Genomic DNA, 27,070 nt, shown 5'->3' with positions numbered 1-27,070 from the left:
TGAAGTCTCTAGATACAGACATTGTGAGAGACAGCAAGTTGAAAGAAACATGCAGCAACTCCCTTGTTAGATCATCGATTACTCACTCTGGACCTGATCTTTGCCCACTGACTTTGACTGGGGTTATGATGGGATATGTTGCTTGGAAATAAAATCCAGTAATTCTGACCTTTCAGGACAAACATGTGGTATATTTATATCACTGAATTAATTCCTGCCACTTCTGGACAGTTGTTTGATCTTCACAAGAAGATCTTTTCCTGTCAAATAACAGTCAGCTGGTCTCACCGTCTGCAAATCTCCCCTCTTGAAGGGAGGACTGCATTTATTAAAAGAAGACTGCCTGAAAAGAATATACTGCTATAACTTAGTTATTGTGCATATGAGAGTGATTGAGGTTGCAGCATCTACTCCTCTGACCTAAGCTCCATAGTTCTCTGAGAAAGATAAATATTGGTGTACCCATTTTCTAGGTGGGAAAGAAAGGGAGAGAGAGGTTGCATAATTTGATCAATTTAATACATTGAGTTCTTGCTGGGGATGAGATTGGAAATAACAACCTGTAGGCCTTGCTGCCTTCCTGAAGGATGAGTCCTGTGATGTTCCCTATAATATTGGATATTGAATGGTTGCAAAATTCATCTGAATCTGGACTGGTATTGCCGTTCCTCAGAGAGAGAGAGAGAAGCTAAGTACTTTTCAGTGCAGTGACAGGTACAGTGGCAGAAGATTTCCAAAACTGTAGGAGTAATAAAAACAAAGAAGTGCATATGATCATGGCTTACAGGGGAAAACAAAACAAAACACAAACCAACCAGTAAAGAGGGGGCAGAATGTCACTTGAGATTTTCTTTTAATTAGGAAATGGCTGCATGAATTCAGGTGTAACAGAATTTCAAGGTAAATGTTTTGCCTGGGCATACGGTCATTTTCATATTACAGGGATTTTGAGTAAAATACCTTTGGATAAATACAGTTCAATTATATATAGAGTATGGTGAATGGAGTGGATTGTTTTCAGCTCAGTATCTGGAGGTAGGGATTGACTGCACAAGAGCGAGAGCAACAGATTCAGTATGTTAAGGAAACACATTCTCTAGGTACGTTTCTTCTGCAAGTGTCATGACAACTAAGCAGACCAGCTAAACATCGAGTGTTTATTCATTGCTGTTGCCACACCAAAGGCTGGCTGTACCTGGTCTATATTCTGCAGTACTGCTTGCTTTATAATAATCCGATTGCCTTTCCTCATCCTCTGTAACTCCATTTGGGAACAGTAAACGAGTATGAACGTGTAACATTGCCATAAAGTAAAGCTTTTAGATATCATGTATCACCTTCTCTAAGCCACCGTAAGAATACCGTTTAATATAAATCTTGAACACTACTCTGAAGATTGTTATTGCAAAAGTGTGCTTAATTCAATGTTGGTTGAAACCCTGTCACTACATGGTGATGCAATATGCCCCAAAATCTTCCCATATATGTTAACAGTAGAATTAACAAGCTGTGCTTGAGCATTGAAAAATATCATAGTTGTAAAGGCTAGGGGAAAAGAATTCTCCTTACCTTTGGGGTTTTTTTTTTTGTTCTCGAGACCAGCTTCTGAGGGACAACTGAGTGCTATTCTGGTGTCTTAGCCATCACTGGTCTCTGCCTGAGCTACACATCTTGCAGAACTAAACCAGTCAAAACTTCAATGACCTTGCCTCAGAATACTTTTGTTCATCTGAAAATGTAACCAGAAATATCCAGAAGGAAGAAAGAAAAATAAACCAAATGACAACATCCTTGCTTTACCTAGTATTTCCTGCTGGTATATCATAATTAACAATTACTAGGGGGCAAAAGAAAGCTAATCTATTCATTGTAAGTGCTGTTATGACACACTTCCCAAGCAACCTCAGCTGTGCCTGTGCATTCCAGGCAAGACAAGCTGTTTCAGAGATAGCAAGGGATCAGGTTATACTAGAGCGATGTGCTACAAGATCTGCACTTTGAACTGCATCCAGAGGTGAACAGGTCATCAAAGCAGCTGCTAAGCAGCCGGTGAAAATGTTCCTACTAGTTAAACTATGGAGGTGGCTAGATTCAGCTCAAGTTGCAGTTATCTAAAATAGCTAGGGATTTTGGCACTCATCACCAAATTTCTACAATTTTTACCACATTAAGAGTCAGAAAGTTAAGTTACTGGTTGAACCATCTTGAAGATGAAAAATGCTTCACAAATGACAGTGAGAATTATATGATTAGTGACTAAATTAAGCGTAAGATTTTGTTTGAGCTCTTGAACCATGTTTTCAGAGAGCACAGATAAGTAGTTCTTCTCCAGTTGTTATAGTGTTCCATACATAACCTTGTCTCACAGCTGTACAGAAAACACAGCTCAGCACACCAAAAAATTTATGAAGATACTGTAAGAATCTTCATTGCAGTTTCTGTTATTACCAGTCTCACCGTAAAACTGCAAACCTGTTGAGTCTCTTTTCAACTAAACCCAGGTGACTGACAGCAGAATTTGGTCTCTGTCATGCAGTCTATTGATTGATGCCCAAGCACTTGTGATGCCTAGTTTGCAACGTCAGGTGAAACCTATATCTTCTGTTTCAACATCTTTGCTGTTCTAGAATATTACTTGAATATTTCTCCTCATATGTGTGTGAAATGAAATCCAAAGGATAATTTTTTACTCTGGCTTATTCTAAATTTCATTCCAGTATTGACCTCTTTATTTCACCCTTGCAGTGATTTGGCAAAAAATATCTATCAGTCTCCACATCTTGAATTCTCTTTGACCCTGGTAGGTTTCTCCATGCATCCAGGGGCAATGTGCAAACTCCAGGCTGTTGCTTCCTCTGCTGTTTCTGTATTCATGGAGAAGAAATGCACTGTTAGCATCAAGAGAAGTGTTCGTGGCTGGTTAAACTGATACAGACAGAGTACGTTCACTTTCATAAGGATCACTCTTTACATCAGTGAGTGCCACCAATGGCTTCCTTCACAGCAAGCTCATCCTTCACATCTGAACCCTAGCGTTGTGCTCACAGTAGTAGGCACCTGTGGTGTCTGCTGTGACAAAGACAACTGAGTTTCAGCCATATGAGAACATGGGAAGGGAACTATAGGAGGAAAAGAAAAGGCGGGGGGAAAGTTGTTATGGTTCAGAAAGGTATTGGATTGATTTGTAAAAGGGGTTTTCTTAGGTTCAGACCACAGGAGCACACTGCAGCAGGAGAGTACACACGGTTATTTATCACTTTGCTTTACGCAGGAAAACACGTTAGCAGATCTAACAAAGTGGTTCTGTACTGGAAACAATACAAAACCCATGCAGTATGTGTTCCTGGAATGATGAACTTGGGGAAAATGTGTATTGAAGCTACTTAGGTGCAGAGTGGAGACTGATACTGGTCTGGGCTGGTGTGCCCTGGGAGAAAGGATCTGGGAAGATCCAGGTCTTCGGAGGGATGCTGGCCCCATAGCCTGTGCCACAGAAGCTTCCTAGAGAAGACAAGGACATGTGGCTACAATCTTTTTAGACTGAGGAAAGCTTGGAGCTCTTGGGTCACAGTAAAGCAGCCAAACGAGTCATGCAGAGAAGCTGAGTGAACTCCTTTAACAAGGAGATGGAGCAATCTACTACTATTTGATATAAAATTAATAAGTGAAGAGGAACATTTTTCAGAACAGGTAATTGACGTGTTCTGTTACCATATATATATATTCGTGTTTTGAAAATGGTTGTGCTATTTTTCTTCTTTAAAAAAAATTGACTTGATTTTTAAATTGCACACAGACATTCAAGGAAATTAACATCTCCAGAAGCATGGTCTTCTATGGCATACATTTGGTCATGTCTAATAAGTACTGTTTCAAGTCTGGTGAGTGCATTTAAATGAGGGATCTTCTAATTGTCTCCTACCATACCTGAATTTTTGTTCAAGATGAAATTACATTTTTAGTATTTCTCTGTTTCGTTGTTCGGAACACAAGCCAATCTAACGTAAAATGATTAATCTAACTCATACCAAAAAATAAACAACAGAGACATTGGTAAACATCACACAGCTCCAAGGAAAACGCAGGTCTGAAGTGAGAGCAGTTCTAGTGGAGCCCACGTGCAGCGACTGTGAACCTAGCCCTCGGAAACTTTTTCTTGGTTTCTTTATATGTACACTATGAAATTTATTTAAAACATTTTGAAAGTATGGATTTGCCATTTCTTTATTTCAGTTATCTCCTGTGTTTTAAATATGTCTTTATCCTTCGTTTAAAAGCTTATGTTCTGATAACCTAGGAATAAATTTGAGGGTGCTGCAAGGTTTTGAATTTGAGAAGAAATCTGTACTGTGAGATGTGGTTTTCAACCTAGTCCTTTGATAGTCTGATGTGCCATAAATCTTACAGCATCTTAACATGCAGTTTGACAGCTATGTTTGATTTTGGTTCTCCAAATTATTCTGAAGGAATAATGACAATCCATCTAGACAAAAGCAAGAAACTCCAGTCTTTTATTTACCTCACTTTTGAGAAAGTAAATCATGATTGCTAACGAATAACTTCAGGAAAATGAGCAGAGCACAGGAACCTTTTAATGCTCTGACAGAATTTAGATGTCGTTACCAAAACCCTTTCCCACTCTTAAAGTCACAGGCAAAACCCCAGCCTAAAGGGCTTAGGGTTCTCCTTGTTCCCTGATGCAAAAGGTAGTTCTGTTCTGGCTGCTTTATATTCTGTTCAGTTTTAGCTTTTCTCAGCAACTCTGGCAAGGTCAGTGATGTGCTTTAACTAGGTACAGCTCAGTCATGCTATTGTATGTATATTCCACCAAGACAGCTCAAGAACTGCATGCAAAACTTGTTCCCATAAGACACTTCAGAGGCAGTTAGCCCAGGTGGTGAAACAATCTCTGAAGTGACTTAAAATACGACTCCATTAGATGAAATAAATAGCAAGCATCAGCAATCTTGCCATTGGTAAGAATAGATACCTGACATTCAGAAGCATGTTGTGTAACAACCAACATTAGTGTTCAGCCTTAGTCTGGCTCCAGCTGAATTGAAAGCAAATTGAATGGAAGCAAGATCAGCTAGGGAGTTTATTTTATGTAAAATATAAACATGTTAACAGGAGAAAATACTGTTTTCTTATGTTACAACCTTAATAACCAACATGAGATTTATCTTACAGTTCTGCAGGTAGTGCAGGGTGTAATTACAAGTACATGATTAAAAAGAGCAGATACTCAGCTGTACACATACACCATGTATTGTATGCTTCACCAGAAATTCAGTACTTTCATGTGTCCCCCACTGTGTCACTAATAATTTTACTACTTCTTAATCCATTTAAAAAACTAGCACAAAATATTTAAGTAGTTTTATTATGATTGCATCATTTTGACAAGGTAGATAGGGACGCTATTTACAAACAGATATACATATTCAAAGCCTCCAAAAACCAGCCCTTTCCATATTTCTGCTGCTTTTCTTTCTTCCCCCTACCCTTCACTTGTACAGCATATGGTGACTTTACTCCTAAAGAGTCATGGATAAGTTATTGAGCTTGTGTTAGGTCTTCTTTAACAAAAGCCACTGAAGCTTGAAAATTGTTTCCAGGAAAAGCACTCAAACCTGTAACATGGCTGCCCTGATGTTGCTCGTGCTGTTAGAATGAGAGTTGAGAGAGGACTAGGAAACAATTTAGTATGTGAACATAGTCCAACCTGGGACATTTGCAAACATGAACACATTGCAAATACAAAGCTGATGTTTAAGCAAGCTCAGCATTTTTAAGGAATGTATATCTGTTAATGAGATTTTGCAGAGCAAGGAGAGACAGGTTGCAAATACTCATTACCTACTGTGGCAAGTAAGATGTTTTGGTGAATGGCAAGGTGTCTTCACAAAGGGTTTGCTTCTGCCACTTTGGAAACCCCAGGAGAATGATTAGGATTATCTAGAGGACAGAGCACCAGCTTTAGCTGGGTGCAAGTTGAGGGTTAGGAAGCTGCATGCCAGCAGCCAGACGTACCATGCTATCACAGAGAAGTCACTTACTCTCTAATATTTTTGCATATAGTGAAGTTGCCACCTGCAACAGCCTTCACCAGAAGCATTAGGCTATTGGACTGACCACTGTGAATGGTACACACAATTATTTTAAATTGTGCAATAGTCCCAGTTGTGATAACCAACTGAAGCAAAATCATTAAAGAATTATAGCAACTGTGAGACCACGAATAAAGGGAGTTACATGCAGTTTCATACTAACTCATTCAGACAAAGCCAGTAAGCAAACCTCCTAGGGTGTAAAGAATTATTAGTGTGTAAAAAGGCATGAGCTTAGCCCAGATGGTCCCATCAGGTGGGCACATACCTCCTGATAGGTGTTATTTGACCTTGTGTGCAAAAGGACTGTGTTAATCTGAGTAAGTCTTGTGGACACTTCAAGCAATCTCTTTGAAGTAATGCACGTTAACTGGAAAGAAATTAAAAGAGTGTCTATTGAGGCTTCCCAAGGACTATTCAAATATTAAGTGCCATGTTAAATTGTGAAGAAATATCTCAGCAACAGAACTGATGCAACAGGAAAAAGCCCTGGACTTCTAATAGATCAAAGAGAGTACAATGTCTAAATAACTAAGAATAACCCTTCTATTAACAACAAAGAAAGCCAGTGGCTTTCTGATATGGATATCACAGATGCTGGCCTCTAAAAACCATCCAATGTCTTTGCTAGATGGTGTAGCTTTTTTTAGACCAGCACTTTTCTGACTTCATTTTTTCTCCCCTTTATATGAACCCAAGCGGATAGAAGGAAGATGCAAAAAGATTGCTCTCCTTGCTAGGACTTACACAAGGGCCAAGAATAAATGTAGCAGTTAAGATTATTCACACGAGACTGTACAAAGAGAGCAATACCTGCATGATCAGCTGATTGACAGTTACCTCTGTGTTTGGTAAAGGGAATTCTCTTGTGAGAAGTGAAGCTTTTCTGAATTATAGTCATTGATAACTGTGCCACAGATTAAAGTTATTCTTGGACAGGTTAGCAGGTAGAGAGCAATAAGGGCTGTGAGATGTGCATTGTGAGCACAGTTCATCAGGTACATACTGCTGTGTGTAGTGGATGCATAGTAAATACCGCATCCTTGTTATGCATGAACAAATTTGGGCTTCCAAGTTTGCAACCCAGCTAGGACCACAAGCCTAAAAATGGAAATTGGGTTGTAACTAGAGATGTTGGATCATAAGCAAACAGCGCAAAAGCAAAAATATGAAGGCAAAATATTAAGCTGATTGGAATTTCACAAGATGATTGAAACTGTTTCTTAAAGTGCTAAGGTTGATTACATTTAAAAAAATCAAAGTACATAAAAATTAGAACAGAAAACTAATAATATTAACTACATAAGTTATTATACGAATACAATAACAGACGAACAAAAAAGAAATAAATTAAAACGAACGCTAGCAAAGAACAGGTACACCCAAAACTTCTCCAAATTTCTAGCACACATTCAGCTGTAAGATAGCGCTAACACTCGTCAGCCACCAACAGCAAAAAAGAGCCAAAACAAGAAGGGTCTGCTGCTGAGAGGCATCAAACCACTGGCAGCTGCAAGCTGTCAGCTCCAATCCCAAGTATTGATGCTGCAACAGATGGGTGAATGAAATGTGATGTCTGAAGATAAAAGACAAGTTGTGGTGGCACTTTAGGACCCACCAAGTAACATGAATTTCAGTTTCAACTTAGTTAGTTCTTTGATACCTTTATTGAATCTAATACAAAGGAAACACCTACTGCTTTATTTTCTTTACTCCAGCTGCTAAAGGAACGATACTTTTAAGGTGTAGCCTACTTCTCTGAGCTAACTGTAAATTATTAAAATAAAATTAACAGGAATAATTTTGGGACTTAGTTTCTCAACAAGGTGTTCTGCTTCACTGGTATGGCTTTTCCATTACTCCCATCTTCTGCCTCCCTCTGCTATGTCCCAGAAATAGAAATTACATAAAATCCTGACAGCCTGTTCTGTGAAACATAAAAGTTGAAGTCTGAGCTCATCCTCTAAGATAACTGATTCATCAGCACTGCAGTGCTTCAGTTGGATTTGGTGGAAAAACAGCACAGGACATTTCTTTTTTCTGAGTAAGAACACAGTAATAAGATTTATAAACAGACAACTCATCCCAGCAACAGCACGTGAAACATGTAGAAAACCTCAGATGTCATTAGGTCTAATGTGCTCAGACCCTGGCACCATAAAAAAGTAATTTTAGGGAAGCACAGAATACTACTGGACATCTGTGCTACAATTTTGTTTCCTAGCTGCTGGCTGAAAAGCTTTCGTTGTCCTAGATATTTTTCCATTCTTTCATAAGAGACTGGAAATCTACACAGAAGCATAAGAGAAAAAGGATTATGTTTTATTTAATCAACTAAAATACTTTATATCATATGATTGTTCCTGTGAGGATCCTGCAAAACCAATGCGGATGTTCTTAGTTTGACACAGCAGAGAAGTTCTGCTGCCCAGGCTGGCACTATTCATATGGCCGTGGAGGACAGCTTTTGCTGGACTGATGTTAAGACAGCATTTTACAACCTAGAGCTGTCTTGCAGCTGGAGAAAACTAAAGATTATTATCCTGTACTTTAGCATTTAAATATTAATTCATATAATTAACATTAAAAAAATCAATTTTCCAATAAGTCAACTGAAATAAGGAAAATATTTCCTAAAAATTGAACTGATTTAAAAATTATTTTTATGAAAAATTTCTTTTCATATAAACGCGAGCCTTAAACATGCAAATAATACCTTAAGAATATCTTTTTTGTTGCTTGTTTTAAAATTGAAGAATGGTGCAAGAATGTTCAGCAGTCAGCTGTAAAGTACAGACGTTTGAATCAGCACTGGCTAATGCTGATCAAGAAAGCGCCTTCATTCACAACAAGGAAACCTTACCTCTTTTAAAAGTCCAGTGATTATTATATTTTTATATGGAATTTCTGAATGCTTATAAATAAATTCATTAAAGAGGGATTTGAAGGTTTAGTTTTTCAGTGGAAAAGCTCTTGGGCTTCAGTGAGAATTGAAGTCTTTAAGATGTCTGTCTCCTGTGTCAGAACATTTCATTCTAACATCAATAAAAGAACTAGAGCTGCATCCCAATTATGCTTGTCTTGAGCCTTCATACGAGCCTTCATTCATGTGAGTGATCTCTGTAGACCACTATTCTTATTCACCTAAGTAAGTTCTCTAAGGTTATATTCTAAGTCTGTTTTCTTGTATCAGTATAAGAACATGATAAATCACAAATAATGTCAGATGAAAAATCCACTTATGTTTCTCATTCAGTATAAAGGGCTACATTTCTTCAGTTTACAAAATGGACAACGATAAATCCAACTGAACTTCAACTGATGTTACAGTAGAAACTAGTACTTCATTTTCACCATTATTTAGCAAACGATATTTCACATTCATAGTAGATTGCGAGGGAAAAAAGTTATTCTCTTTCCTATAGAAGACTAAATTATAAGATTTAATGGCACTTCCAAAGCCTTTTCTTGAAATGGAGTGTTGGCCATAAAGTGGCAGTCAGGCTTCTTAAAGAAGGACCTAAAGCAGCATTGTCTAATAAATACATACTGAGAGTGAATGAAATATAATAGGTAGAAATACATCTTGTGAGATGAGAATATTTCCTTGTAAATACTAGAATCAACTGTCAATGCCCCTGAAGATATGAAAAGCGTTTTTGCTGTTGACTTCATTGGAACAGGAATATGGCTACTGAAGTTCAAGAATTGTATAATGGAGTGAAACTGTCCAAGCAAGCAAGGTGCTTACGCAGCATTACCACTGCCTTAACCTGATATCGATCCCTTCTCATACCCTGTTGATACTTTCTTCTACATTCATCTTTTGCCAAATTCCAGTGAGTTCAGCAATTTTATTAGTCAGTACTTGACTAGTGCCAGCAAAATTTACCCAGTAAAATCACAGACTAAGCCTTCTGATGTTTTTGAAGTCAGACACTCCAGACGCCTATCTGTTTCTCTGGTGACTCAAACGCTGTCGTACATGGCCAAAATGTTAGAGATGGTATATACATGACAGTGAATGTAAACTAATGGTTGTTATGCCTTATGTTATGTTGCTAAGAAATGGACTCTGTCTTGAGAAATGAAAACGGAGCCAACAGATATTCTGAAAATTGCAGGATCAATTAATGTCTTACGCACTGTATGAACGGCACATTTAAATGCACTGTCATTTCAGTCCTGCTGGATGTTATATGTGAGCAGTGTTGCAATCTCTGCAAACTCCATTAAGTAAACCTATGATATCATTTTAATGGAAAGATAAGCTTTATCTCTATACATGTAATTTATCTCTGTGCCACATGTCATCTTGCTCCCTTTATTCCAGTGCTCTGAAAGTTCTGAAATCTCACCTGAACTGTACTGTCTCATGATAAACAAAGTGACTGGACATACGGAATTACTTGGTTCCACTGTAATTTAAATCTCTCTATGTGAATTTTAGGCCTGAGGTTATGCATTGAAACTTTTTAATAACCCAAAGCTTAAAAGACTTTGGAACAATATCAGAGAGTAACATATTAAAAAAATCCCCTATACAACCATAATTCCAATCATCATGAAACAAATGTTTTTTTGTTGCAATTAAAATGGGTAAATGTAAGTCAAGATGTATTTAAAGGAATGCTTTGTAAATCAACACACCCCAAAGCCATTTAGAAAGTTTTAAACAATTTTTCTCTAAATGCGATGAACACTTCCATACAAAATACTACTCTAGCTGGACTGGGTTTAACAGCTGACATCCAAATCTTATTATCTGTAAATGTTAGTTCATATAAATTCCACTAAAATCTGACTGCAATTAATTCTTCAATCACACTTAAAAACTACAAACAATCCCCCTCTCCAAAACAAAGTTCTGTATGTCAAAAATGGATGGTTATAGTCAATATCACATAGACCATTTAGTAGCAGACAGTGTATTGTTGTTCAACCACACAAGATGTGGTCTGTGTAAAAGTCAGTTAAGGGGGGCCATCACCTTCTTTTGTGTGCAGCATCATTGTGCGCAGTTGTCACAGTTTGCCAAGTTACTCTCTTGACTGATAGAATAAAATATAGCCAGACTCTGAATTTTTTGATATATCAGAGGTCAGACCATAGAATTCTTCAATAGCTTGAGCATCTATTTTCTGCAAAATAAATAAAAAAAATTAGTGTGCTGTTAGGTAAAAGAAGTACCAAACATGGATCAAATGACCGTATAAACACAAAAGACAAATTCAGTTACTTGTTTCAGGGTAGCAATTAACAAATTCTGTTTGCAATTTAAGCAGCAAAAAGGTAATGTTCAGGGGCTAAGCCCTACTAGTCTCAGTCACGGAAATCAACAGGAATGTTGGTCTTGGTGAACCTAACTGAATTAGGCTTTTTCCAGTAACAGCGAGACTCCTTGGAGTGCAATAATGAACACTGTTAAAACACAAAAATGTGACCATGTCACCCCTTCTTTCTGAAACTTCCAGAAACACTCCTCAAGACATGGCCCATCCAATGTCCCAGTGCTTACTATCCTCCACTGGATTTACTCCTGGGAAATAAGGCTTAAGACCTCCATTTTGTCAAGGTACCACAATGACATAATGGGGTTGCTTAGGAATGAATTGCAGAATGCTTAGACAGAATCTGTAATACCCACAGGCCAGATCCTGCTCTAATTTATATTCAGACAAACCCAGATCAACTGCAGAATCCAGACTTTCTTCTAAGTTCCCAACTGTTCAAAAATTAAAATTCTAGAGCAGTGCTACCTTTACCCAATTCAGTTTTGCCAAGTTACGTTGCCAAGGATTGCAACAAAGTTCATGGATATTTTAAGTCTTAATGGATTAAATTGATTTTATTAGATATAAAAAACATTCCAAATTAAACCCTTGAAGTCTGATATTAAAAACTGATGTTCTCTGAAATAAAACAACCCCTCTGACACTGACAGAGTAAGAACTACAGGATGAATAATTCCATTTGCGATCTTACTTCTTAACAGAGTTGTTGTAAATATCACATTACAAGCAAACTATAGCTTTGCAAACTAGTAATCTATGCAGAGATCTGGATCAGAATTTTAACCCCAAATAGGAAAGAGAACATGAACATAACAGCTGTGCTGTGACCGTCAGCATACTGACCTCTACAATGTCATCATCAAACAAGAGCCAAAATCCATGACTTTTCACAATAGTAATATAATGCCCCCGATTCGGTCCACTAGAAAGCAAAACACACAAACCCCAAAATATTAGAAGATACTATTGAGTCCATTTTGATCAGCCACATTTCTATATGGAAGCAGACTGAATTATAACTGTTATGAAGAACATAGTAAACCCACCCCTGGTGGGTCAGTAGACATTTACTCCTTTCACCTTTTTACTGAACTTCTGCAAAGGCTTTGTCAACTGAAAGCTAACTGTGTTTTCATCTGTGCCAAGACCATTTCCAAATTAACCTATAGAATAATAACCAATTTGGTTTTGGCAGGCATCAACTACTGCAAATATTTTTAAGATGTTATGAACTAAATTTAAGGGGAAAAATAGCTTGGTATCAACTGTGAGTATTTAGTTACACACAGTCTTTGAGAAGAGGGACAAGAAGTCATGTTCCTAGAGCCCCGAGGATTTTTGTTTGTTTCATGTTTGACAATACCCCATATGTGAAAAGCTTTATTAAAACTATCATTTTCATTGCCTTGACAGGAGAACAAGATAATCTCTTGCAGGACCTACATGCATCTGGCCCTCACAGGGTCCTGGCTCCCAAGCTCTGTAAGTGGGCTCTTGAGGAAGGAGACAGCTCTATTAATTCAAACCAGTCTTGTGACTTTTGGAGGCCTGAGACGTTGTTTTTAAAATGAGTAGAGATTTACTATGAAGGAGGGTGGTTAAGAGGTTCAGGCCACAGGTTCAGGCAAGCTGGGACAGCAGCAGAATTTATGATGTCCCTCCCATTCTCCTTGCATTTTGTCAGGCATGCCTCTGCCCTTGGCAAATATCTGGCAATAGCTTGAGATCTATATGAAAGTATCTTACCTTCCACAGTGAACAACAACAGCTACCAAGTCGTACATGCGATCTAAGTTGACAGCATCGCCAGACGTGTTGAAGAGACGTAACTCCAGAGGAAATACTACACGATAAGACAGCTTAGTATATCTGTGCAATTGCTCCATATACTTGAATCTCTTGAGGTGTAAGGCAAGAATCATTGGCAGTTTTTTTACTCTCATCCTGTGAAACCGTTAGAGTGCATATGATAAAGACCTGACAAGTTCAAGCCATTCCATCTTTCCGTAACGAGTAAATTTTTGCGTTATAAAAGCACTTTGTAAGTAACAGTAGTCAACTAGCAGTAGCTTCTAGACTATAAGATAAATGTAACAGCTTTCAATCTGTCTGTAGGTTCTTTGGCCCACACAGAGAATGCAACTGGGGTGTAAAGCTTCTAGGTATCTAAACACAAGAAATACCAAGGAGGAGGTTGGTCAATGCCCAGAAGCGACATGGTGAAATAGCCTGCTCTCTGCTTACCTTTTCTGGGCCTCTTGTTTACTGCAGCAAGTTTCACAGTAGTATTTCTGTTCACTACATAATGTCTCTGTGTTACTGAAGTCTCTGTAAACAAACACAGTTATCAGTTTTTAAAGGATCTTCACACTTTTGCCCCACTTGGGCTGATGATTTGAAACCCTAAAAAGACACACAGGATCAAATCCTCTCTCCACTGAGCCCAGTTTGCTAAAACATCTAAAGCAGCTGTACCTGAGTTGCATGGGGACTTTAGGTATCTGGTGGCTATGACAGCCCTGTATTAGGAACTGAGGCCCTCCATAAGAGGAAGGTATCTCAAAGTGGGAACTATACCCTAGCCTATTACATGTCAAGACTTGAGTGTAGTTGCACAATCCATCCAGTCCCTTTTTAAATTATTTGCAGAATGGAACAGCTTCAAGTGCACTTCAATCATCCCCAAATAGCTCACATTTTATGGTGTTCTTCCGTAAGGTAGGTTTGAATCCTCTTACACAGAAGAAATAAATTGAAGTCATTTTTCTGCATCCTCAAACGTCTTGAACTGTCACCCAGAAGTTATTTGATTATACCTTCTTTATGTCTAAAAAGGAAAGTTTCAGCTAGTATAGAAGGCTTTTTAAATCCTGAGCAAGTAAATACGCTTGGAAATTTTTCTGGATTGAGCTTTTGAAGTGATAGAGGCAGAGGAAGGCTGGTTTGATAGTGTCTCTTAGTTCACAGAAAAGATTTGCCAAAAGTCACTGTGCCAATATGTTTTGGAGCAGAATTTTAGCTACCTAAAAAAAGTGAACTGTAAAAAAACCTGGTAGTAACTTTTTGTCACCTCTAGTGTTACATTGCAGCTGAGCAGGTGCTTTGAGAACTGTAAATACAAACATAGGCACCTATCTTCCACTTTAAGCACACAGGTTTTCTTGTGACTTTGGGCCTTAAATAGATATATCTGAAGTACAAAACTGCCCTGTTGATTGCACCTACATTGTATTTAATAGCCTTCTGAACTCCAGGCAAATTCAGACCCACAAATAATAAACTCCATTCTACCATTGCAGTTCACATACATGGAGGCTGAAGCTGCATCGTCTGCAAGTTCAGCCTGTTCTCACAGTAGGCAGCACCAGAACCATCTTACAAAGGCAGAGGGAGGATTCTAGATCCTTATTTCTTCCTGGCATCATCACCCCAGAGGTTGATGGAAGAGCTGAAGACTATATAGATTGCCACAGCATAAGTGGTAGAATTTTATTTACATAAGTTCCTAAAAGTTCCTCTCTGTCATGCTGTATGTTTATATGACAGGGAGGCACTTCATATGACTAAATAATATTATACTGAGAATGCTTGTATTAGGTTTTTTTTCTTTATATGGACCAAATACATGTCTTGAAAGATAAGTTGCAACAAAACTTTGATCGTAAGGATAATTTTCTATCTTAAAGAAAATAAAGCATGATCACTGGTAAGAATTTCTTCAGTGGTAAATACTGATCTCAAGTATCTGATTTCACATTTGAATTCAAAGACAAAATTAACTGAATTCAGCCAATTCCTCTGAAAAAAGATGTTAACCTTTCAGGGGATCATGAGTGAAGAGATAAAACTTAAAAAAAACAATAGAAACAGGTTATATGTGTGGGGAACATGATGCTGCAAGATTCAGTAGAATGTGTTCTGTTAAGGAAAGAATCTGATGTTTATTTTCAAAGCCTAAAGTGTCAATTTAAAAAACCCCAAATAAACAACAACAAAAAAAATCCCCCAACAAACTCGTAAAATAATTTGTTTCCTTCCTCTCTCAATGTGAATCAACAGAAATAATATTTTTTCCTAACATAAAGAAACATGGGCAGATGGTAGAAATCTGATAGATATTGGTTTGTTCTATGCCAAGCCTCCCACAAAAACGAATTAAACTCAAAGTGTTTCTGAATTCTTCTTGAAATGTATTAATTATTCGGAAACCAATAACATGTAACATTTTGTATGGTAAGTTGACTGCTGTGGACATTACATCTGTGAAAACCTGACAAATATGCAGATACTTGACAAACTGAGGGGCATTCCCTTACATGTCCTTTAGCATTTTGTCTTTTGTTCCTTTGTCTTCTACTTCCACCTGACAGACTGTTGCCCTATTCTACCACAGCAGGCGAAGCACAGCCATGGAATTTAAGGGCACTACTAATTCACTTATTCAGCACATATTAATTCCTTTTCCTGCACCAGGAACAAAATTGGTGGTATATTTTTAAGCATTAAATCTTTCCCTGGCTGAAGGGAGGTATGCAGGTGAGGATTAGATGCTTTTGCTAACTTAACTAATTAGATGCTTTTGCTAACTTTACAACTACAACTTCAGTAGCTGTTTTAGCAATAGAGAATTTTCATCATGGCACTTCTAATAGATGCTGAATAGTTGAAAGCAACACATCGTTGACGAGTTCACACAAAGCCTGCATGTACAAGCACTATAGGCTTAAGGAATTTTATACCTGCAGAGCTAGTTTGAAGACATTTCTAACTCTTTCCTATTCCGTTAACAGGTCAATCTGCATTTTGTTTATATGGTATTTTGACAGGAGAAAGGAATTTTAAAATACACCTGCTCAAGCTATACTAATTTATAATTAATCTCATGTGCTTTCACAGTTCATCTCTCTGCAGCCTCTATACTACAGTGTGAAATGTGATTTCTGCTGTTTATGTGCATAAATACTAAAAAATTTCTGTTTTAAGAGATGAGAGAATTCTTAGTGGAGTAAAAAAGCACAGGTGGACTAGTTAAAAGTCAGGATCAAATGGACTGCTAAACTTTGCAAGTCCTAGTGGAAGTACAAATAATGGATATGTACTATATTTGTTTAGACTTCTGTTGCTTCAGGCTCCATTTTCTACCCTGTAGAGTCAGACTATGTCAGAGGCTTGTCACCTTTTATGTACACAGGATCTTTTCAATCTGAAAGGCTACAAGAATTACTGAAATGAATATTCATCTGTAGTGGCAAAGAAATTTTTCTACTTGAGTGTTATCTCGTACTGTTTTTCTTTATTTTACCTTTTCAGTGCCATAGCACTTAAAGCTGTAAAGACACACCGAAGCAGTTGTTATTAAAAAAAGAAACAGCAAAGTTCCCCCAAAGAGTAATAACTTGGCTGTTCCTATTAACAGAAACCACAAGAGCACTTACACTTCATTTAATAATGCATAATACCTTAGAGCAATAAGCAGAAATCCATATTCTAACTGAATATTTGTTTTCTAAACAGAAGTAGACATGCTGCTAGTGTAAAAGACAAAACAGAATAGATGGTAAGTGATGACTCTCTTTCTGTTTAATCTGTAAATAGCAACCTGCACCTCCCACCCCAAGAAAATTAAAACTGGGATTTTGCTTCCCTTTGTTTCCAAAAGGAACAATGTGTGGACTCCAAAACGTATGCAACCATGTTGCAGTAAATGGCTTGAACTGAAACAAGGAAGATTCATGTTACACGGTGGGAAGAACTTGTTAGTAGTGAAAACAAGATGGACTGAGATAGGCAGTCAAGCTACCACTAATAAAAGACCTCTTGGAACAGGTTGGACAAGCATCCTATCTGAGGTGTAGAAAGGGGCTAACCTCTTGTGGTCCCTCTCAACTCCACCATTCACCTGTTGATTTCAATAGTGCAGATGCAGTTCTTCCACATCATAAGCTACAGCCACATGTTATTTGGTAGCGGGAATGCAATAAAACAGCCTTTCCAAACAAAATATTTCCAGGAAGCTTAACAACTAAGAAATTAAATTTAAAAAATGGAGAAAGCTGAAGGGCAGATGGCAACTTATGGACAGCAGCAGTTTCTAACACATTCACCAGACTAAGCTGTAAGATAAAGTCTGTGCTCAGTCTCCAGTAACTGTGTATCATAGAACCAGGTAACAACTCAGGTTAGAAAGGACCTCAGAAGATTCACACTTCAGCCTCCCTGGATGTCAGTGTGATTTCAAATTGACTTTGAACACCACAGGGAAAGGTAAGGCTGATAAAACCAAGTTCAAGGTGGTGGTACAGTGAAGAACTTAAAAGTGTGTAAATAAAAACCCATAATACTAATACTGATTCTGTTATTGGTGACATGAACAAACAAAGAGACAACGGGAAAACAAAAAGAAAATAAGGCACTCTTTTCCAAAGCTTCTCTTCAATTTGATTACCTTTCATAATCAGGTTAGTTACTGCAGTGTTGACTACTTGAGGACTAAGCACTGCTACAGTATCCTACAGGAGACCAAACAGAAGTTGAGAAGGAAAAACCTTACTGGATTTAGCACTTTCATATGTAACAGAAGTAACTTAGTACAGTCGTGGTATCTGTAAAGAAACCACTTTCTGACTTACGAACCTTACCGTCTCTCATATGCTTTGTCTTTCTGTAACTCTCAGCTTAGGGTGAGATGCCAGGCAACCCTTCCTAGGCATTCCAGAATAAATGTTAAATGCAATTTCAAAGTTGGTAGCAATTTTGTAGCTTGAAAGAGTAATTTGACCAATTGATACTGCTTACCATAGAGCAGCAACATATTGCCTTAAATCTAGGTATCGGTTTATTGTATCAATGCCAAAACTTCAGATATTTTAAATCTCTCAGAATAATCCTCCATGAAGTCTCAAAATTATTTTGACCTCTGAAGTATCTGGTTAATAGTTAAGGGTCTACTACGAGCAGAACTGAAACTTAGAATAAAAGACTTCTCCTTGTAATTTTAGGATGAGACACAGAATAGAAATTTGTATGCAGAAGATCTTTCAGATTTTAGAGATCTTTTTGCGCTCTAGGGACTCTAGCAGTCTTTCTGCAAAGCACTCACTTAACTTTTAATATGCACATAAGTCCTAATCAACAAAGCACTTGAATAGAAGCTTAAATACAAGCACACTGAAATCCCTTTGAAGCCAATTATTATTCTGCAGCAATTCTTCCAGATGACAAGGCAATCAATTATTTTCCCCAAGAGATGATTTTTTTTCTCTTTCAAACACATATATTGAAAAAGACAGTGAGTAAAATAAAATACACTAACTTATCTTTTGTTGTTAGAGGAAACATCCAGTTTATAATCTTTTTCTTCTGCTTACGAAAAGTTCAAAACCCAATGCTATTCACCTTCTTTTTTCTGTACCTACTAGACTCGGAAAATTTAGCAAAGTCAGACAAAACTATCTGCCAGAGATACACTCATTTACCTTAGACAGTGTGTAATTGATGTGTTCTGCTCCACATCAACAGAAAGGTCAAGAAAATCTTCATCTTTGCTACTAACCTGTTGCAAAAAATATACATGTGAAAGAGAGACTTAGTAAAACACCACACATCTAAATGCTGTTTATATCTATGTGCAAGTGCTAAAGGTAGAGCAATTTCTGTAGAAATAAGTTTCACAAAAGTAACTCATTTCAATGCTTTTTTTTTTTTCCTAGTTCAGCATGACTATATTTATTAGTAACTCTACCAATCCAGCTTTCTTATAATTTAACTTCCATCTATTCCACTTCTCCAAGCCCACCAACCATGGACCAGCAACTGCGGTCTACTGTTCCTCAAAGGGGGATCATCATCCCCTCTATTAGCTGTGACTGGTGCATTACATATGCTTCCTTGTTATGCAATGCAGTCTAGTTTTACAATGTACACCCTACAAAATAATCCCTGCTGGTAAGGATGCAATGAAGATATCTTCCAAAAAGTATCTAGCCAGACATGTCATAGTTAATGATGCTGTTTTCTTCCAGTGAGTATTCAAAAGGCTGGCGTTATATTCCTGGTTGACACAGTTGCATTTTCCCATTGAATATTATTTCTGGTCAATAATTTTGATTTAAAAATTGAAAGATTAAAGGTAAAAATGGAAACTAATAATATTTTGCAAAATAATTTTGATTTCACCAATGTTTTTTAGACAAGAGTTGAAAAATTCTAATGAAGAGTTATTTTAAAAGTAACCCCAAATATTTTCAGAATGATAGACCTTGATTTTAGCTTTGTAAATGATTTTTCACTTAGAGTGTGTAATCTTGAAGATGTAACAAATTAACAAAAAAAACCTTATCCAAATGGATAATTGTTGTAATACTTCAACTGAATCAAAAAGGCTGCAGAAGTACTGCACGTGAATTCAGTCATGTTCAAAACAACTACTTCTGTTTATAAAATGCATGAACACTCTATTTTGCCTGCTATAAATACATTTCTTTAGAATAACTAAATCAGATGTCAGAATAGTGAAGTTCAAATCAAGAACTTCAGTGAGAGTTTGAAATCATTGTTCTGATGCAAGTCCCTCATGCCCGGATTTCTGCAATTCTATGGATGTGAAAGTTAGGTACTACTTTCAGCTCATCTTTGCATTATGTCAAGGACCCCATAAACATGGCGAATGCAGTCCTGAATCCAAAGGAACACCTTTAGCAGACAGAATGTTGATATTATCGAAGATGTACAGAGGCATAACATGCACTCAATTAAAATGAACAGCAGTTCTCCAAACAAAAATCCTCCCTGAGACATGGTTTGATGCGCAGGGGACAGAAACCACAGAACTGGCAGCAATCAACTGCAGTATAAGTACACAGCTAGAATTTGCAAGATACAAAGCTTCAGAGAACATTGTGTCTCTACAGCTGGAACTAGAGTTCTGTCAAACACCAGACACACTGCATGTCAAGAAAGAAGTTAAATACTTGGAAAAGTCTTTGGCAAGTATAGTATTTCATCTGAATCCCACAAAGAAGCTCAGAATTTTGTTATTGATTTCAGCACATCAGATATTTACCAAAAAGGGAAGATGAGTTAGTTGGAGCTGGAACAATACAGACCAAAACTAAAGGTAGCTGGAAAACCAGATTCAAACTGCACCGTTACTGTTCTAAGTGAGACTAAGAACTGCTGAATTCTGAATGATTCTTCATGTGCTATGTATGAATATTTTAGCAAAGGAATAGCTTTATAGGCATTCTACTCTTTCCAAAGGATTTCAAGACACAGCAATAGAAGAAAAATAAATGGAAATTATCCTGAGTAGTGTACAGTATTTCCACATTCACTGGAAGATACAGACAAGCCTTCCCACAACAGCAATACCTAGCACGACTTTTTCCATAAAGCTTGGTTACTTTAAATTACAAATGAAGTATTGTGCAGTTTTGCTGTTTCCAAGGGCACATCCTGACTTCAGTAATGTTTGTCTGAGTGAACAATGGGTATTAATTTAGAATTAGGCCACAGCTGTTTAAAGGAGCTTGTCAGTTAAAAACAATGCTACACTTTCACTTATTTTAACTTGCTATTATTACTTAGATTTTATAAATGAAATAGATTAAAGAATGTTTTCATTATACAAGCTTGTTCCAAACTTGGTCCAACCTCTTTTTTCATGTTGACTATCGCTTTACCTCTTTCTTTCCACCCCCTCTGACCCAAATCCCTGGACAAGTCATGTTTTCTTGGATAAAGATCTATTCTTTATGATTAGAAATATCAAGATATGTTCTTTTACGCATCTGGCAGGACCTGAGTAGGGTTTATCTCACCTAATTTCATCTGTTTAAAGTTATAAATATTTAAACTCAGCTTGCTGTCTGAAGATACCTTCTCTGGGCACCTTCTCCCATCTTAAAGCAGATAATCTAAAGTTGCATTTCCTTTGGAAGAAGCAGCACTGGTCTGAGTTAAAAACACATTATTCTTAGGCCGTATCTGTTTGCTGGCCCAGTTCACAGCACTGCTGCACCACCAATTGCAACAGCTCAGTAACACTGTGAAACCAGGACAGGCTTTATAGAGGAGAATACTGATACTGTTAAAACTTTCTGTTTCATGAAACAGCCTAGAAACAGATAAAGCAAGCACCCTGCAGGAGCTCCTTTACAATCTCCATCACCTACAGAAGGAGCTGATAAAACTAATTCATACTTGACAGCTACCTTTTACAAAGCAAAGGTTAGGTGAGGTTAATTCCAAACTTTTTTGAATGTCACTGTCACTTTTCTCCCCAAAACAGACCTTTTTCTTGTATTACTCTTTGACATAGAAAACTGACAGAGAGGAACCTTTTTTTTTTAATTATTATTTCTTTTTCCTTTTAAGTAGGAGCATGTGATTAAAACCCACAGAAATCGATAGTAGAATTGCAATCAGGTGTCCTAACTAAAACTAATTTTTATGCATACTTCAAAAATAAGAGACTTCAAACTGACAGCATCCTTTAGAAAATATTAGGGAGATAAGGTAACATCTGGTTTGTTAATAACAAACCCCCTGTATGCCAGTCACAGTCTTAGGATTGAATTAACACAAATTCATTGTAACATTTCACTTATTCATGGAATAGATATGAGTATCTTCTTCAAAGTTACAATAATAAGGAAGGGTATTGATTAACTAGCAAGGACTTAAACTGTAGAGATACATATTAGGACAGCAAGACTTGGCATAGGTTAGCCAAGTAATGCTTAGAAAAATAAATTTTTAGAAAAGAATATACTCACTTCAAGAAGTAAAGTCTACAGGAATATCCACAATTCTCAGATGTCTGAAAAGATTCATATATTTATATATATAAAATGTATCTATCTATTAATGGGCAACAACCAAAAAACCAAAAAATCTATCCCAATGCTTACGGTTTCACAGTTCAAACATCTAGTTTCGTTAGTCAGTGTTCCCTGAAAAATCTCATGCACCCAGGTGAGCTCTTGTTTATTGTTCTCTTCAGCTTCATTCATGTTGCCATTTTTCAGTTTCCCATTTTGCTTTTCCTGTTTCTTCTCCTCCTGCAATATGTCTGCAATGGTGTTGAGCAGGTAATTTAAAAACTCATGTGCATCCTGCTGCATGTAGTTGTCAAAGAGATCTGTGAAGAAGAGTCGAGATTTCTAAAGTTAAGTATATCTTTCCCTTCAAGAAAGCAAACTAAATTCATTATTTCTTCTCAAATACATAGAACCGTAGAATCAGCTAGGTTGGAAAAGACCTTTAAGGTCATCAAGTTCAACCATTACACCAGGACTACCAAGACCACCACTAAACCATGTCACTGAGGGCCTCATCTACATGGGTTTTGAACACTCCAGGAACAGTGATTCCACCACTTCCCTGGGCAGCCTGTTCCAAGGCCTGATCACCCTCTCGGTGAAGACGTTTTTCCTAATATCCAATCTAAACCTCCCCTGGTGCACCTTGGGGCCATTTCTGCTTCTCCTATCGCTTGTTACCTGGGAGAAGAGGCAGACCCCCACCTCACTACAACCTCCTTTCAGGTAGTTGTAGAGAGTGATAAGGTCTCCCCTGAGCCTTCTCTTCTCCAGACTAAATAACCTCAATTCCCTCAGCCGTTCCTCAGAAGACTTGTGCGCCAGACCCTTCACCAGCTTTGTTACCCTTCTCTGGAACCACTCCAGCAGTCTATTGTCCTTTGTTCAGCAAAGGGTTTAGGACTACCAAAGAAGAGCAGTTCTGCAGTCATGCTAGTTTCAGTGAAGCTACTTTGGGGAAGGCTTCATCTCACCAAACTTTAGCTGACTGAAAGGTTATGCTCTGGTGTTGATTGTGTAGGCTCCCACTACAGACAATGAAGAAAGCAAGAGGGTGACACCTCCTGAATTAATTCCTTAGACCAGTAAATTAACTCGTTAGACTAGACACCTAACTTCAGGTGGTCCTGACTCCCACCCATACATTCCAAGTCCCTTAGACACCTAGAAACAGCACAGAGTTTGGAGACTAAGACACATGGGTGTGGAAAGCGAAGACATTGAATGCTGACACGTACTAGTGTACTGTGTCTGGCTGGGATGGAGTTACATTTCCTCATAGCAGCCCGTACAATGCTGTGCTTTGTAGTGTGGCTAGAAGGGTGTTGACAATGTGCCAATGTTTTGGCTATTGCTGAGCAGTGCTCCCGCAGCATCAAGGCTGTCTCGAAAGGCTGGTAGGTTGGGGGTGGGCAAGAGGTTGGGAGGAGAAATAGCTGGGACAGCTACCCCAAACTGACCAGAGATTCATTATTAAGATGTCTGTGTTCTGAAACAACTCCTGTGCACACCAAAGGCCTGCTCCCCAGGGAGTGGCTGGAAATCACTTGCTGATACAAGGTGATCTTAAGGTCCTTTCCAACCCTAACTATTCTATGATTCTATGATTCTATTCTATGTTTTTGCTTTGCTTCCAGATGCCACCTTTGCTTTTTTTTTTTTAATTATGATTATTAAGCTGTTTTTATCTCAATCCACAAGTTTTTTCATCTTATTTTCTCCCCCTGTCCTGCTGAGGAGAGGAGTGAGAGACAGTCTTGGTGGGCACCTGGAAACCAAGGTTAATCCACCACAAATGGTAATAATAACATCACCTAACAAAGCTCATTTTTCACATAGATAAGCAGAGGCTTGTTCTCTTCAGTAAGAAATGCTTACAGGGGGAGAGGAGAATCTCTCGGTGGTGATTTAGTACAAACTTCTCCAGTAAAGGCTTAATTTGCCCATCATGTTGAAGAAAATAGAATCTGTGTTCCCAGAAATAGAATCGTAGAATCATAGAATGGTTCAGGTTGGAAAGGACCTTAAGATCATCTAGTTCCAACCACCTTGCTGTGGGAAGGGGCACCTCATACTAGACCATGTCACCCAAGGACTAGACCATGTCACTCAAGGAAATGTTTATTTTTATCCCCCTGCTCCTGAAAAAGCTCATGTGGATTTCCTCTGAAAACACTGGACAGATCCTTTGGCTTTGCAGTGTCTAGCCTGGACACATAAGTAGGTTAATACTCACTGAGTCTGGTCTTAGTTTTAGAAAAGTGGAAAACATAAGATCCAGTCCCTAAAAGTGATCCCAAACAGTGTGGGGACATTTATCACTAGATGATTCAGAGCTAACTGACGCACTTCCTAATGCCTGCTCTGGAATGAACAGTATGGCCATTTATATGCTGTCACTGCGAAGCAATTTCTTCCAGGTGTTTGATTTGTACTTTGTCTCTTCATTCAAAGCTTTCCTGTTTCTAAGCATACCACCCACAGCGATATGAATCCAGGCCAAAACGGAGCTGTGTGGCAGGCTTCCTTACTTCAAGATGTTCCTCATATCCCTTATACAAAACTACAAGATTAGCCATATGCTGTTGCCAGCCTAATGCTCAAAAAGGGTCTGATGCTTCACAAAGTAAGACTGTGCCCATTTCTAAGAACAAGAGGAGCAGCTGATGTGTAGTTCACTGAACACATCTGCGTACTTAATTACCTGTCCTGCAGGGTGTTTTGGACTAGTGGTGCCTGTAGCACTGCTGGGTTACACAGTTTCTATGCTGCCAATTGGCCTCAGTGTTTCTCTGTGCCATACTCCACAAAAAAATAATTCAAAAGTTATAGCAGTGTCACCCTATGCCCAGCCCCATCTCACTGTACAGTGTGGTCTGTTCCACCATGCTGCAGAAACATCATTTGTTCATGCACCGCTGGCAACTTATGAGACCTCGTATGGTCATTCCAAGCATAGCAACATGTACACAGATACTAAAATGTTAGTATCTAAAGCCCAAAAGTAATTAAAGTAATTTAAAAATTTAACCTGAATGTCTGATTAATATGATCACATTGTCCAATATTTATTTATACTTTCCTGATCAGTGTAGGAAGTCTAAGAGGATTCCAGCTTTACACTTACCATTCTCTTTTCGTAACCTTGATATGAACTTCTTTGGTGGAATAACTCCAACTTTCTTCTTCTGAGTAGCAATACTGTGAAAAAGATCTGCCAGGCAAGTCAAGAGGTTTTCCTTCTTTTTCTGTTGGGCCTTGTATGATAATACATTTTCCCGAAATGGCCGGCAAAAATACAATGCCTGCAGCACGGAGTTACAGTAGCAGGTGTTCCCAAACTGCCATGCAAAATTAAGAACAATCTTAATCCCTGTGCATCACAATAAAACCAGTCGTTTCATTCAACTTCTGGCTCCTGTGTCCCTGTCACATACCAGCCACTGTGCCAGGCAGCAGCTGTAGGAATATATTTCCATACCCACCCCTGACACTACACAATAAAACCTGCGGTGTTCTAAATCAGCCAGGATGCAAAGTAAAAATTTCCACTTGCAAGACATCTATTCATTGTAGTGGATCTTGTTAAGCTTGATTCCATATATTAATATATTCTTGCTGGGCATTATCTTACAGCTCAGTAGCAGACTGACTAATGTTTTCAATGGAAAGAATTACTATGCTCATTTTATTTATATGGGAATAAACAAGTGATTAAACACCCTTCTCACTCATTCTCTCCTTAGTCAGACAGAAAAGCTTCTCGCTTCTTAAGAGAATCTGCTGTATCTAAGCTTGTACATACTTCTGTCACTTTCTCCCTCACGTTTCATGGCTAAAATAGACTTTTAACTTTATTGAAGTGTAAGTAAGTTCTAATCCCTGGAAACATTCATAGAACACAGATAGATTCTCTGGGGGTGTATCTTATCTTCAAACATCTGATACACAGTTTTGCAACCCACTTTGCTTAAAATTGGACCATGAGCAGCTCTTTCTCAAAAGAAGACAATCCTACCTTAGAACAGGTTTGGGGGAGAAAAGAAAAAAATACAGGAGTAGAAACCAAAGTTTAAGTAACTTCAAAGCCATACTTGTGTATACAGTTTGCCTAATTAAAATCATACTTACATTGACCAATCCAAAGTAGTGTTCATTGATTGGAAACTGCTCTGGGCCAATGTCTTTTTCCAGAGCAGAGGCATTGGTGCCCTATGAAATAAGGAGGAAGGAATTATTTAGAAAATTGATATCATAAAATAAAGTTATGGACAGCACAGAAATTCATTTGTTCCTTTCAGCTACGATTAACCATGATAACTCTGCCTTACTGATGGCAAGCATGACAGTCACATGAGCTAATAAAAACATTTGCAGTTCTGGGTGGTAGAGCTGGCCTCCCCAGACACTCTAGTAATGGCTGCTTAGAAGTGAACAGGTCACAACAATGGTGTTTCTCCTTGCATCCACCTCCCCCTTGTTTTTGCTGTGTATGGGAACAGTTGGATCCCATTACTCTCTTCGCTCATGAAGATACTTCTGATCTTACGCAAACTCCAAAAAGTTATCTTGGATAAACCAGTTCCTAGGTTTAAGGCAGGTTTTTTAAACATTACAGAAACTCCTCTGAATCCCTTCTAATTCATCGGCAGCCTTTAACAACACTTGGGCTCCAGGCTGAAACCCAGTTCTAGGAACAACATCACAAACATTAAAAGCAAGTGTAATATATCTGCCATTTTGCCTTATCTAACATCAAAGAGTGCAAAAGCCCAAGCACTGTTTTATTTTAATCACTGCCTTGGTGTGGCAAGTTATATTCAGCTGTATCTTCATTCCAACAACA

The 27,070-nt window shown here is 38.0% G+C and overlaps 1 protein-coding gene across 1 annotated transcript; it reads right to left on the bottom strand.

Annotated features, from left to right (window-relative positions):
• Positions 1–11,003: 11,003 nt before the first annotated feature.
• USP46 (ubiquitin specific peptidase 46) lies at positions 11,004–26,452 on the bottom strand. Its single transcript, XM_010019027.1, has 8 exons — positions 26,356–26,452; positions 25,352–25,565; positions 22,315–22,544; positions 18,880–18,956; positions 13,649–13,732; positions 13,151–13,348; positions 12,248–12,326; positions 11,004–11,251 (listed from the first exon to the last, which is right to left on the bottom strand). The coding sequence occupies exons 3-8, from the start codon at positions 22,525–22,527 to the stop codon at positions 11,150–11,152; spliced, it is 753 nt and encodes a 250-aa protein (XP_010017329.1). The 5' UTR covers positions 22,528–22,544; positions 25,352–25,565; positions 26,356–26,452; the 3' UTR covers positions 11,004–11,149.
• Between the last annotated feature and the right edge of the window lie 618 nt (positions 26,453–27,070).

The sequence above is a fragment of the Nestor notabilis genome, unplaced genomic scaffold, assembly GCF_000696875.1.
Source record: "Nestor notabilis isolate BGI_N333 unplaced genomic scaffold, ASM69687v1 scaffold11457, whole genome shotgun sequence".
NCBI classification, from domain to species: Eukaryota; Metazoa; Chordata; class Aves; order Psittaciformes; family Psittacidae; genus Nestor; species Nestor notabilis.
This window is presented reverse-complemented; position numbering and strand designations above follow the sequence as displayed.

Excerpts from the sequence above, each read along its gene's own strand:
- USP46 (XM_010019027.1), bottom strand. The coding sequence starts at position 22,527 with ATGCAGCAGGATGCACATGAGTTTTTAAATTACCTGCTCAACACCATT. Across the intron at positions 18,957-22,314 it reads GATGTTTGAACTGTGAAACC|GTTAGTAGCAAAGATGAAGA; the intron begins GTAAGCATTGGG and ends TTTTTGCAACAG. Across the intron at positions 11,252-12,247 it reads TTGATGATGACATTGTAGAG|AAAATAGATGCTCAAGCTAT; the intron begins GTCAGTATGCTG and ends TTTATTTTGCAG.